General features: G+C 34.4%; 2 protein-coding genes across 11 annotated transcripts in view; one reads left to right on the top strand and one right to left on the bottom strand.

Moving 5' to 3' along the window:
* FAM13C (family with sequence similarity 13 member C) overlaps window positions 1–4512 on the top strand; it is a 147611-nt gene extending 143099 nt beyond the window's left edge. For all 7 annotated transcript variants that reach the window (XM_038533978.1, XM_038533977.1, XM_038533976.1 and 4 more), the window contains one exon: window positions 2920–4512. In XM_038533978.1, coding sequence (XP_038389906.1) covers window positions 2920–3043 — 124 coding nt within the window. In that variant the 3' untranslated portion in view covers window positions 3044–4512. The remainder of the gene's footprint in view (window positions 1–2919) is intronic.
* Window positions 4124–12282, bottom strand: part of PHYHIPL (phytanoyl-CoA 2-hydroxylase interacting protein like) — a 74098-nt gene continuing 65939 nt past the window's right edge. For all 4 annotated transcript variants that reach the window (XM_038533979.1, XM_038533982.1, XM_038533981.1 and 1 more), the window contains exon 5: window positions 4124–5566. In XM_038533979.1, the coding sequence (XP_038389907.1) occupies window positions 5032–5566 (535 nt within the window). In that variant the 3' untranslated portion in view covers window positions 4124–5031. The remainder of the gene's footprint in view (window positions 5567–12282) is intronic.

Here is a 12282-nt window from a genome sequence, read left to right as displayed (position 1 = left end):
AATGTATATGTCAACTTTTATATGTACAAGTTATATATGTATTTATATGCATATAATTATGTATATGTATGTATGTGTGTATACATATATATGCATATATACATACACATATAATATACATACATATACATATACACACATACATATATATATATATAATCATAAGATTCAGGATTATTGATCTACTTCTGGAAGAGACAAATCATTTAGCTATCCTGAGTCTGTTTCCATGGTTACAAGAAGAAATGGTTGGACTTCCTGGAATACTTTGGGAAGCTACAGTTGTCATGTGGGATATCAATATTAAAAATAATAAAGTGTTTCCCAAAGCACAAAGATATTAAGGTGGCAGAGGCAGGAGTCAGTGATACAACTGGCCCCTCGGTATTCTTCTCCATCTACGTTATCTGTCCTTCCTGAATTGGCTTTGATTATAGCAGACTGAGGGTCGACCTGATAGACTGGGACTATTTTCTATAGCATCCTGAAGGATTAGTCTACTCACCTCTTAGCAGCTTTTCCATTTCAGTCCTCCAGAGCTGTACACTAGGACTGGACCTATTAAATCCGAAACTTTTTGTCTTCAGCAAATACAAATGTAACCCACTTTGTTTTCTACCTGGAATCTTCCATTTCCAGTTGATTGCTACAAGTCCAAGTTATTTACCCTTCTGCTGATATTAACTATCTAGTGAAAAATGTTATGTGGCTGTTAAATTTGAAATATAGGGATGTCTGGGTGGCTCAGTGGTTGAGCACCTGCCTTTGGCCCAGGGCATGATCCTGGAGTCCTGAGATCAAGTCCCATGTTGGGCTACCTGCATGGAGCCCACTTTTCTCTCTGCCTATGTCTCTGCCTCTCTCTCGCTGTGTCTTTCATGAATAAATAAATAAATAAATAAATTCTTTAAAAAAGATTTAGAATATAAAACATGGTTTTCTTTTTCCATTTCCATTTTTTCCCTTTACAGAATTTCCATACAGATGTAAATTTACATTTACATTTTTTTAACCTATATGTACGCAGGAGTCTAAAGAGCTTGAGAGCACTCTAGTGTGCTAGTAGTCTTGCCTAAGGGAGATCCAGTGGTATTTAGCATACCTTTTGATGTACAGGGAGGTTAGTGATGTTCCATGTATAGTATTCTGCACCTTTGAGTCTTAATGCCACTTCAGCTATGCCTATATTTGACTAAGGTTGTATGCCCTCTTGTGGTAATATACTTACTAAATGCCAAAGCAGTGGTATATCACAACTAAAATCAAAGGGTTGAATGGCTAGGAAATATGGATCTTAATCTCATTTTCCTAAGGCATTTTATTAGGAAGGTCTAATCCCGTCCATAAGGTAAAATAACCATGTAAATGGATGACTAAAAATTTAAGTTACTATAAATGTTCTTGGTAATATTTGCCAAGCAAGAGGAATAATCATGTAGATATGACATTAACAGTTATGAGCCAAGAACTGCATTAAGCACGTGAGCATGTTTTACATAATGGGAAAACTGCTTTAGGAAATACTTTTCATTCTGGTCAATACACTCTTGTTTATTAGCCAAAATGGAGTATGCAGGACCAGGGGAAATTCACATGATGGGTTACTAGTGTTTCCCAATAAATTAGACCATTTCTTCACTAGATATGTTCACATAAATGAAGGTGATATTTAGACGCCCAGTTAAAATTGTTCCATAATACAGAATGGAGGCAAAGGAGTTCTGTTAAATAACTTATATTTAAGAAAAACCCTGTCTACAGATTTGTGTACTGCTCTGAGCTCTGTACTAGAAATTCCAGGTCAATATATAGTGGTGTATCACAAGCAGATAATTACATTCTTAGGAAATTTTTATAGATTCATGCTTTTAATTTGTGATACTTTTTATCAGTAGTGGGAAAATAGAAGGGTGTATAGGTAAAAATTTAAGTGCTTGCTATTTACCTACATTCAGCCATACTAATATTAGAGAGTATCTGTGTTTATAGTCAGTAGCAACTGTGATGTTTCATCTGTTTTCCACCTCTTGTATTTCAAAGTCATAAATGAAAAGTTCTAAAAGCAACTGGTAATTTTAGCAAGCAAGGAGACAAGAGTCTTCCAAGATCCTAAAGCTATTACTGCCCTTTAGAAAACGTATCCTGGCAACATATTTTTGTGGGAAGGAAATGGTTTTAATTCCAGATGTTACCCAAACGTTCTTCCAAGTAAATGGCAAGAACATATAGTAGTTAGAATTCATATGTATAAAATATGCATTGTCAGATGTCTAGCCTTAGAATTAGTGTGCAAAAAAAAAAAAAAAAAAAAAAAAAGAATTAGTGTGCAAAGAGAACCACTGCAATTCAGATTTATATAAATTCAATCCATGAACATTTCACTGATTCTACTAAACATTATAAGAGACAGGTATTATAATTAAAGCTTGGAAGTATTTCATGTTTATAAGATAGCCATTGAGCTTTTTTCTCCCATTACCATAAATTCATAAATTGTTAATTTATGTAGTTTTTAGGTTGAATTTTTAACAACTCTCATTGTAAGGACTGAACATTCTGCATAGATGTGAACTGTTGCATGAGTAATGGGAGAATGGCTAGCCTAAGAATGCCTTGAGAGTTCTGTGGTTTTTTTTTTTTTTTTTTTCCTTTTTACTTGCTCCATTGTTGTATGTCTATGCAGTAGACCATATACTTGGAAAACATCTATGACATTCAAGTTCTCAAAGGGTACTGTTATACAAAAACCTAAGAACACATGGAGGAGGGAGGGAGTGAAGGTGGAAGGGAAGGTAAAAAAGACATGATGCAAAAACCAAGTGGAAACTTCTACTTTGTACTTTCTCATGTAAAAAATATAAGGATTGTTAATGACTTGATTTATTATGAGCCAACAGACAGTATTTTTTTGTTTTGCAGAAGTCCACAAAAGGAAGATAGGATACCAATGGCAGATGAGTACTATGAATACAAGCACATAAAAGCCAAACTGAGATTATTAGAGGTCCTCATCAGCAAGCAAGACGTGGCCAAAACAATCTGAGGTTCAGGAAATGTTTGTGCTCACTTTCAACCAAGATAAGGTCAAGTTTATTTTCCTCTGCCATTCTTGCTAAGTAGTTTTGACATACTGAAAATTGAAGCACTTTAGTGGTAATATTAGCTGTTTTTAAGAAGGGATAGCAAATGTAATTATAAATGAGAAGAGAAAATTTAAATGGGGGGAAATATAACTAACAGTATAATTGGAAACAAATTCAGTCTCCTCCATGCCAGGGAGAAAATGCACAGTCAGTATAATTATTTCAAAAAACATTTAAATATTTTATCAAATTTAAATAATACTATTCAATGGGCTACTTGATAGGGAAAGTCTATTTAGTGTCCAAAAATTGCTTCTGTTAGTATATGGAAAAGAGCATGATTTTTTAAAAAATCAATAAAAGGAGGGAAAGAAAATCTTTTTACGTTGGAAGGAATACAGCTAGTAAGAATGTAATTTATTTGAATCTTCTAATAGATTTTTAATGATAAAAAAAAATCTATCTGTCCTTTAAGTCTGCTAGGCTAAAGTATACTAGAATGTGTCACTGCTAATTTTTTATTTCTATATAAAAATAGCACATTATTTTATCTGTTCTTTGAAATTTTACATTTCTGGTTACCAAAGTTCATTCTGATAGCATGTACTTTGTGAATTACATTTGTCTATAATTAACAGATGTTTATATTAAAATAAAATATTGTATTAAAATTTGAAAATAGGTATTTTGGATAGATCTGTGGTCTCAGTATATAATCTAATGTGATCATAGTTACAATTGCTAATCTTTTTGTTTACTATAAGAGTATATAACTATTTTTCCATTGGGAATATGCATTTTTCTTAATGTTCCAAGGTCTAAACTTTGTAGAGTCACAAAGATTTCTCATGAGTTGTAGGTATTCTTCATTCTGTACAAAATGAAAAGTTTGGAAATTGTTAAGATACCTTGGAAAAGAAGATAGAATATTTTATTTGCTTCATCATTTTTAGTGCATATAGTTTTGTGTTATTTTGTACTAAAACACACATTTATTATTTTTGCCTTTGTAAAAGTAAGTAAAAGGTCAACATTTTCTCTCTTGTACCAACCACGTTTGTATTTCTGTTTTCTGTAATGTTTAAGCATGATGTTGAACAAATTCACATTTTCATATAGTTTGGATGGGAAGAATATTGACTCTCAGAAGCAGAGTATTTCAGAGGCTCATTGTTTTCTCTGTATTTACCTGATATTTTATAACTTCTATGAATCAGATTGATGTCCTTCATAAATTTGTTTAATTGAAATCATCTACTTGTAACAGGACAGATACACAACTATTTGAAGTTTACAAACCACATCTTTGATAAGGGAAATGGTTTCATGACATGTATACAATTGCTATTAAAATGTAACTCTATATATTCTATATGATTGTAAATATTTTATACAACAATACAAATAAAATATTTTTCTATTATATTTATTATGTTGAACACAATAGTTGTTTCCTGTTAGCTAATATAAATAACATAAATAACACTGTCAAACAACAAGTTGGAAGTGCTGACAATTCTAGGCTTCAAGATTTAACTCATGCTGCAATTACACCCTTTCATGCGGTTTGGAGTTATCCCAATATTTGTTCAGTAGATTAAAATGAATGCATATTTAAACACCATTTATAAGCCGTTATTTTGTATTTTGCTAAAGCAGTTTATATAATTGTTTTGTTATGTTTGGCATAAAGGAAAAATAAAAACATTGCAGCATCTAGGCAATAAAGTGTCAGAGGAGAACTTTCATCATTGAAAGTAATGGGAAGGGCAGGGAGTAGGAAACACTAAAACGGCTCTGAATGATATCTGAAAAATGACAATTTGCTTTTGGTGATAGCGGCATGTGCATGCTTCAGTGGAAAACATCTGGTGATGAAAATGGACAACAGAGGATCAATGCTCCTACAGGAAGAAAAGGGACTGAGTAAGAATAAGAAAAGTGGGCATTAACGTCCAACACTGATATTACAGGTTTTGCAGCTGGGATCTTTCTTTGCATTTGCAGTAGACAAACTCATGAGCTGATGACCAGTGATTTCTGCTACAGTGCCCAGAGAAAGATCCACAGGGTCAGTGTAAATGACTTCTAAAATGACATCCTGGGCATGGTGGTAAACCAGCACCCCATCTTCTTCTGCGCAGGTCAAAAATTTATTATCCTTGGAATTTAGCTGAGGAAGGCGCAGCTTACAAAATTCATCTCCTGGTGATCCCACAGGGGCAATAACAAGAATCACATAATGATAAGCAGTGTACATACAGTAGAAGTCCCCAAAGTATAAGTTAGTATTGGGGTTAAAAAGTTTTTCTGCTGCAATCTCAAACCTGTATCTTCCATAAGGTGAATCCTGGGGTGGCTTCCCAGTATTGAATTCAGTGCTGCAGCTGAAGAAGATGCCTTCTAATTTTCCACTGATAGGAGAGCCATGGCTACCACTGTTATCCTTGACAGATGGTTGCATTGCATTCCCATGATGTTCTCTGCAAGAGAAAAGAAATGGTTACTTCTTGGTATAATAGTTGTAAAGCTACTAATTTACATATAGATCTGATTGGTGGTAGGCCCAAAAGTCTGAATCAGATCAAGGGGAATCTATCTTTTGATCTACTTTACTTTTTTTTGTATTTTAATGCAAGAATGTTCTGCTACAAACCTTGGAGGTCTTTACATAATAAATATACTGGGGGCAGCCCGGGTGGCTCAGCGGTTTAGCGCCACCTTCAGCCCAGGGCCTGATCCTAGAGACCCGGGAAGGAGTCCCATGTTAGGCTCCCTGCATAGAGCCTGCTTCTCCCTCTGCCTGTGTCTCTGCCTCTCTTTCTCTCTGTGTCTCATGAATAAATGGATAAAATCTTTAAAACAAACAAACTAACTAGCTAACTAACTAACTAACCTGGCCAGAAAACTAAACTGGAATTAGAAATCTTACAACTGAAATCACAACCATTATACGCCTACTGGGTTTCAGAAGTAGCTCTTTGAAAAGAAAACTGGACTAACAGTATTGGTTAAATATACTGGATGTTTCTTTAAAATATGCCAGAATTTAGTCCTAATATAAGTGCTGTCCATGTACATATATTGGCACAAAAGAATCTTGTTTTACTTTGTGTCTTAATTTTTTTCCTAGATACAGTTTATTAATCAGGTCCTCTCTCCTGCATTTTTCTTACATCAGAGTTGGTTATTCTCCCTTTACCATATCCCCTCAGATCTATTCATCCTTCTTGTCTTTCACTGTAGGTTGGGACTTTATCATTTGGTTCATCTTTGTCCCTTCCATTTCAGTTCTGCTTATGGGAGGCACCAGCAGATCTGGGGGAGAAGGAAGTAAAGCCTTGAGTGTGCTTTAACTTATTCCATGCTTCAGAACCTTGTGGTTCTGGTGTGGTTGGATTCATATGTACTATATGTTTCTGACTACTTCTCTACTGGGTGTCCTCTATTCCTCTACCCAAGAGTAGTAAAACCTTTCAACTCCTGATAGTTCCTGTTTGCTTTAGCATCCCTTATTAGTTGCCTTAACCCTACCTATACCTTTGTGAATGGTGCTTTTGTCAAATTTTCTCCGGAATTCCCACTAAGTGTGCCATCTCTTTCTTGCTGGGTCCTTAACCAGTATGACTTGGTATGAAAATTACAATCTACCACACAGGTATGAGAAACTTCTCCCAGTCAGCATGCTCCTAAAAAAGCTTCACTGTGGGTCAGTGAGGTATGCCTAGGATCTCCTCTAACTTTAGAGCAGCAATGAGCCTCAAATTCTAGTGTCTAAGAACTACCAAGGAAGCTTATTAAAAATGCAGATTCAAGAGAAGACCAAGAAACTCACATATTAGAGGACATAAGAGATGTATGAATATTCTGGATTGGACCCCATATTTTTATTCCTACTCTTCTTCCTTTCTTCCTGATGTTCCAAAATTCCTTCTATTATCATTCTCTAACTTTTTCAAAAACTTCTTTTAGAAAACACAATGGTTCAAAATTTTGGGGATGCAACAAAAGAAGTTCTAAGATGGAAGTTTATACCGCCTACCTCAAGAAGCAAGAAAAAAATCTCAAGCAATCTTACTTTATACCTACAATAGCTACAAAAAGAAATAAAAACCAAACCCAGAAAAGAAAGGAAATAATAAAGATCAGAGTAGAAATAAATGATACAGAAAACAAAAAATAGAACAGTTCAATGAAACCAGGAGCTGGTTCTTTGAAACAATCAACAGAATTGATAAACTTCTAGCCAGACTCATAAAAAAAAAAAAAAAAAAACACCCAAATACACAAAATTACTAATGAAAGAGGGGAAATAGTAACCAACACTACAGAAATACAAACAATTCTAACAGATCCTATATGCCAATAAAGTGGACAACTTGGAAGAAATGGATAAATTCCTGGAAACCTACAACCTACCAAAACCAAAGCAGGAAGAAATAGAAAGTTTGAACAGATAAATTACCAGCAATGAAGTTGAATTGGTAATTCAAAAAACTTTCAAAAAACAAAAGTCCAGAACCAGACAACCTCACAGGCAAATTCTACTAAACATTTACAAAAGAGTTAATATCCATTCTTCTCAAACTCTCCCAAAAATTACAAGAGGAAGGAAAACTTACAAATTCACTCTATGAAGCTTAGTATCACCCTGATACCAAAACCAGTTAAAGACACCACAAAAAAAGAGAACTATAGGCCAACATCACTCATTTATATTAGCAAACTAATAATACATTTAAAAAGTCATACACCACAATCGAATGGGATTTATTCCCAGGATACAAAGGTGGTTCAATATCCACAAAACAATCAATATGATACATTACATCAATAGGAGAAAGGGTAAGAACCATATGATCATTTCAATAGATGCAGAAAAAACATTTGACAAAGTATAGCATCCATTCAAGATAAAACCATCAACAAAGTACATTGAGATGATACATATACCTCAACATAATAAAGACCTTATGTGAAAATCCCACAGAGGGGACACCTGGGTGGCTCAGTTGTTGGGCACCTGCCTTTGCTCAGGTCGTGATCCCAGGATCCGGGATAGAGTCCCGCATCAGGCTCCTTGTAAGGAGCCTGCTTCTCCCTCTGCCTATGTCTCTGCCTTTCTCTCAGTCTATGTCTCTCATGAATAAATAAATCAATCTTTAAAAAAAAAAGAAAAACCCACAGAGAAAATCATACTCAATGGTGAAAAACTCAATTTTTCTCCTAAGGTCGGAGCAAGACAAGGATGTCCACTCTCACCACTTTTAGTCAACATGATACTGGAAATCTTAGCCACAGCAATCAAACAACATAAAGAAATAAAAGGTATCCAAACTGGTAAGAAATAAGTAAAACTCTCACTATGCAGATGACATGATACTTATATAGAAATCCTAAAGAGTTCACCAAAAAACTATTAGAACTGACAAATCAATTCAGTAAAGTCAGAGGATACAAAGTCAAGGTACAGAAACCCAATTCATTCCTATACACTAATAATCTAGCAGCAGAAAGAGAAATTAAGAAAACAATTCAATTTACAAATGCACCAAAAACAAAATATCTAGGTATAAACTCAGCCAAAGAGGTGAAAGACCTAAACTTCAAAAACTATAAAACAATGATGAAAAGAATTCAAGATCACACAAAGAAATGGAAAGACATTCCATGCTTATGGGTGGGAAGAACAAATATTAAAATGTCTCTATTACCCAAAGTGATCTACAAATTTAATATAATCCCTATCAAAATAGCAACAGCATTTGTCATAGAACTAGAACAAACAGTCCCAAAATTTGTATGGAACCACGAAAAACCTTGAATAGCCAAAGCAATCTTGGAAAAGAAAAAGCTGGGTATCACAATTTCAGATTTCAAATTATATTACAAAGTGGTAACAATTAAAACAGTATGCTACTGGAACAAAAATAACCATGGAGATCAATGGAAAATAACAGAAAACCCGGAAATAAACCCACAATTATATGGATCAAACTTATTATTGACAAAGGAGGAAAGAATGAAATGGAGATGGAGATGGAAAGATGGAGATGACTACTGGATGGAGTTAAGAATTTAGGCTCTCATTAGGCTTCTGCTAATACTATCTAGCTGGGAGAAGGAGATGGTGTCTCAGTACTGCTCATTGACACTGTGGCCTTCATTGACACTGCAGAGGCAAGCCTTATTCCTGGGCTGCAATGAAGTCTACTTTTCATTAGGCCATCTATGACACCATCCCAGTAGGGAGGTTGACAGGTACCACACTGCCACTGGTGGCAGGGGGTTGGGGGTATAAGTCCAGTTTCCCCATTCAGCTTTTTCTGATACCACCCCAATAGGAGATAGAGGAGGAGGAAACGGTGCTTCCTTACAACCAGGAGAAGGTGGAAGTCTAGGTGCCCTACTTGGCTTGGCTGGTGAGGGTGGGAAAATAGTTTTTTTTTTTTTTTTTTTTTCCCTATGGTGTTTGGCTGAAGTAGGGCATTATTGTCTAAAAACTGTCTTCATGGCTATCCCTTTGCTGGTCATTTGGATAAATAAAGCAGACTTTGGTTTTTGTGGTTTCTGTTTTGGTTTGATTTTTTTTTTTTTTTTTTTTTTGATCTGTGCCCATCAGGATTTTCTGGCTTCTTTAGAACTCAGTTCAGAATATAAGAGCTAAAAATAAAACTCAAGGAACTCATCACTGTATTTTCCCTCAAGTCCCATGGTCCCTAACTGGCTTATCTTCTCTCCACCTTTCAGTCTTCTTCTACCTTTCAGATTCTTGTTTCTTTTATATATAAAGTCCAGAGCTTTTAGTCATACTTAGTCGCAAAATATGGAGAAATATTTCCACTCCATCTTGTTCTAGGTCAAAATTCTTAACCTTTATTACTGCTCCATGCTCATTAACAAAAACCAAATATTGATAGGATATGTGTCCAACATGAATCTACAAGTTCAATTTATAAAATAATCACAGCAAAAAATAGAGATAAATAAATAAATAAATAAATAAATAAACAAACAAACAAATAAAGATATAGAGATAGGAGCTGAGATTAGGAGAAAGGTATTAGCATTAATAACAGACATCAACTTGAAGGATATACAATCTCACACCTAAAAGCACCAGGAATTCCTATACTTGTCTACTAATCATAGTAGATGGGTAAAGAAAAAAGTTTCTCATCTAGAAAGGTGTTTTATAGTAAGACTACCTAGTGAATTTGAAGGAGTAAGATAGAGAGTGGTATTTTGATCTGGGGTAAGGGAAAGCAATATTCACTTAGAAATTTATTTCCAGAGAAAAATCAAAATGAGCTCAATGCATATGACTGAGTCAGAATTTACCTAACACTTTTTCATAATTTATAACGATTTGGAAAGACTGTAGTTAGGTAAGTGAAAGAAATTAGAAATTTCTAATTTCTATTGCAGCATTTGATTAACAAGATGACATTTTAAATGGATTCTGATAAAGGAAGTGTGTCCTTAATAGAATTCAATACCTAGGGATGCCTGGGTGGCTCAGCGATTGAGCGTCTGCCTTTGGCTCAGGGTCTCATCCCAGGATCTGGGATAGAGTCCCACATTGGGCTCATTGCAGGGAGCCTGCTTCTCCCTCTGCCTGTGTCTCTGCCTCTCTCTCTCTCTGTGTGTGTGTGTGTGTGTGTCTCTCATGAATAAATAAAATCTTTTAAAAAAATTCACTACCTAAAAAGTATACTAAGATCCATTGAAGTTAATGTCTACTATTTTTTTTAATAAAGTGTATTAGAAAAGCAATGTTGAAGAATTGTACCCACACCCTGGGAAGTATATTTATTTATATATACTGCAGCAAGATATAATTTACACAGATTTTACTACCGTCATGGAAACTCCAACAAAGGTAAATAAATTTCCTTGTTAGTAAATACATCTTTCATACTAGTAGACTGGAATCAATTATATAATATACACAATGACTTTTTCCTGGCTGTCTTTATCATTTTTTGTCTTCTTGAAAGAATATTTGAAACAGATGATGCAAATTTTATCTAAGGACCTGAAAATAGGCTAGTTTCTGCCCAAAGGGCAAGTGAAAATCAGGGAAATACTGACCTCCAGTGGCCACCTAAAATAGACCTTGGCAATATTCTAAGAATCTAAACCTAGTACCAAAGATGTATTTACTATGTTGATATATTTCTTATTAAAGAAAACAGCAATTGATCCTTTTTGTTTTCAAATTTTATGCATAAAGAAAACCTTTCTTGTTGAATATATATGGTCATTCCCATTCACAATTGACAGGTACAATAATTTGTGCTATATCTGTTTGTACTCTGTAAGTGAATGGCATCCACCATGAAATATGTAGACACAAGGGTAAATAATTTACCAGCTAAAAGAATTATGGGCTAAACTTTATGCTTACTTTTTTATTTTTTAAAAAATATTTTATTTATTTATTCATGAGAGACACAGAGAGAGAGAGACATAGAGAGGGAGAAGCAGGCTCCATGCAGGAAGCCCCATGTGGGACTCGATCCCGAGACTCCAGGATCATGCCCTGAGTCAAAGGCAGACCTGAACCACTGAGCCACCCAGGTGTTCATAAACTTTGTATTTATAAGATATTCAACCTGATGGTTTGCAGAATCAAAATATATTTTAAAAACATGATATTGCTAACTAAGTATTTCTTTCCTTTTCTTTTTTTAATAAGTATTTCTTTTGATGAAATCAGGTACCTAAATTCACTTCTCTCTCTCTGATTCCCTTTGCATTTTCCACAGCTTGGAGCTGATTTAAATCAAAACCATGACCTTGATTTAAGAAAACTAGAAAAGTAAGAAACAAATAACAAAGCTTCCCAATTTTTTTCATATATAATCCTTATGATTTAAAGTTTAAAGTGAGACCAAAGCTGTTAAAATGACAAATTATAGAGATTACTATGTAAAAGTTTTAGAACCTATATAACACTTGGCATTTTAAAAGCCTTAGTCTTATTTTAAAACATACATCTCTCTATTCATTGTTCTGAAATTTTTATCTGCAAATATAAAAGGATTATTAAGAATTAAAACTACATATAGCATGAATCTCTTTTGAATTTTTGGAAACTACTTCCCAGTGTAAACACAGGCTATCTTAGAAATACTAATTGAACACTAGAATTCAAAAGTAAACAAAGCAGAGTGTCCTCATGAATAATTAATCC

Source organism: Canis lupus, chromosome 4 (assembly GCF_011100685.1).
Source record: "Canis lupus familiaris isolate Mischka breed German Shepherd chromosome 4, alternate assembly UU_Cfam_GSD_1.0, whole genome shotgun sequence".
Classification (NCBI taxonomy): Eukaryota; Metazoa; Chordata; class Mammalia; order Carnivora; family Canidae; genus Canis; species Canis lupus.
Note: the sequence above shows the minus strand (reverse complement) of the source record. Positions and strands in the feature narration are given on the sequence as shown.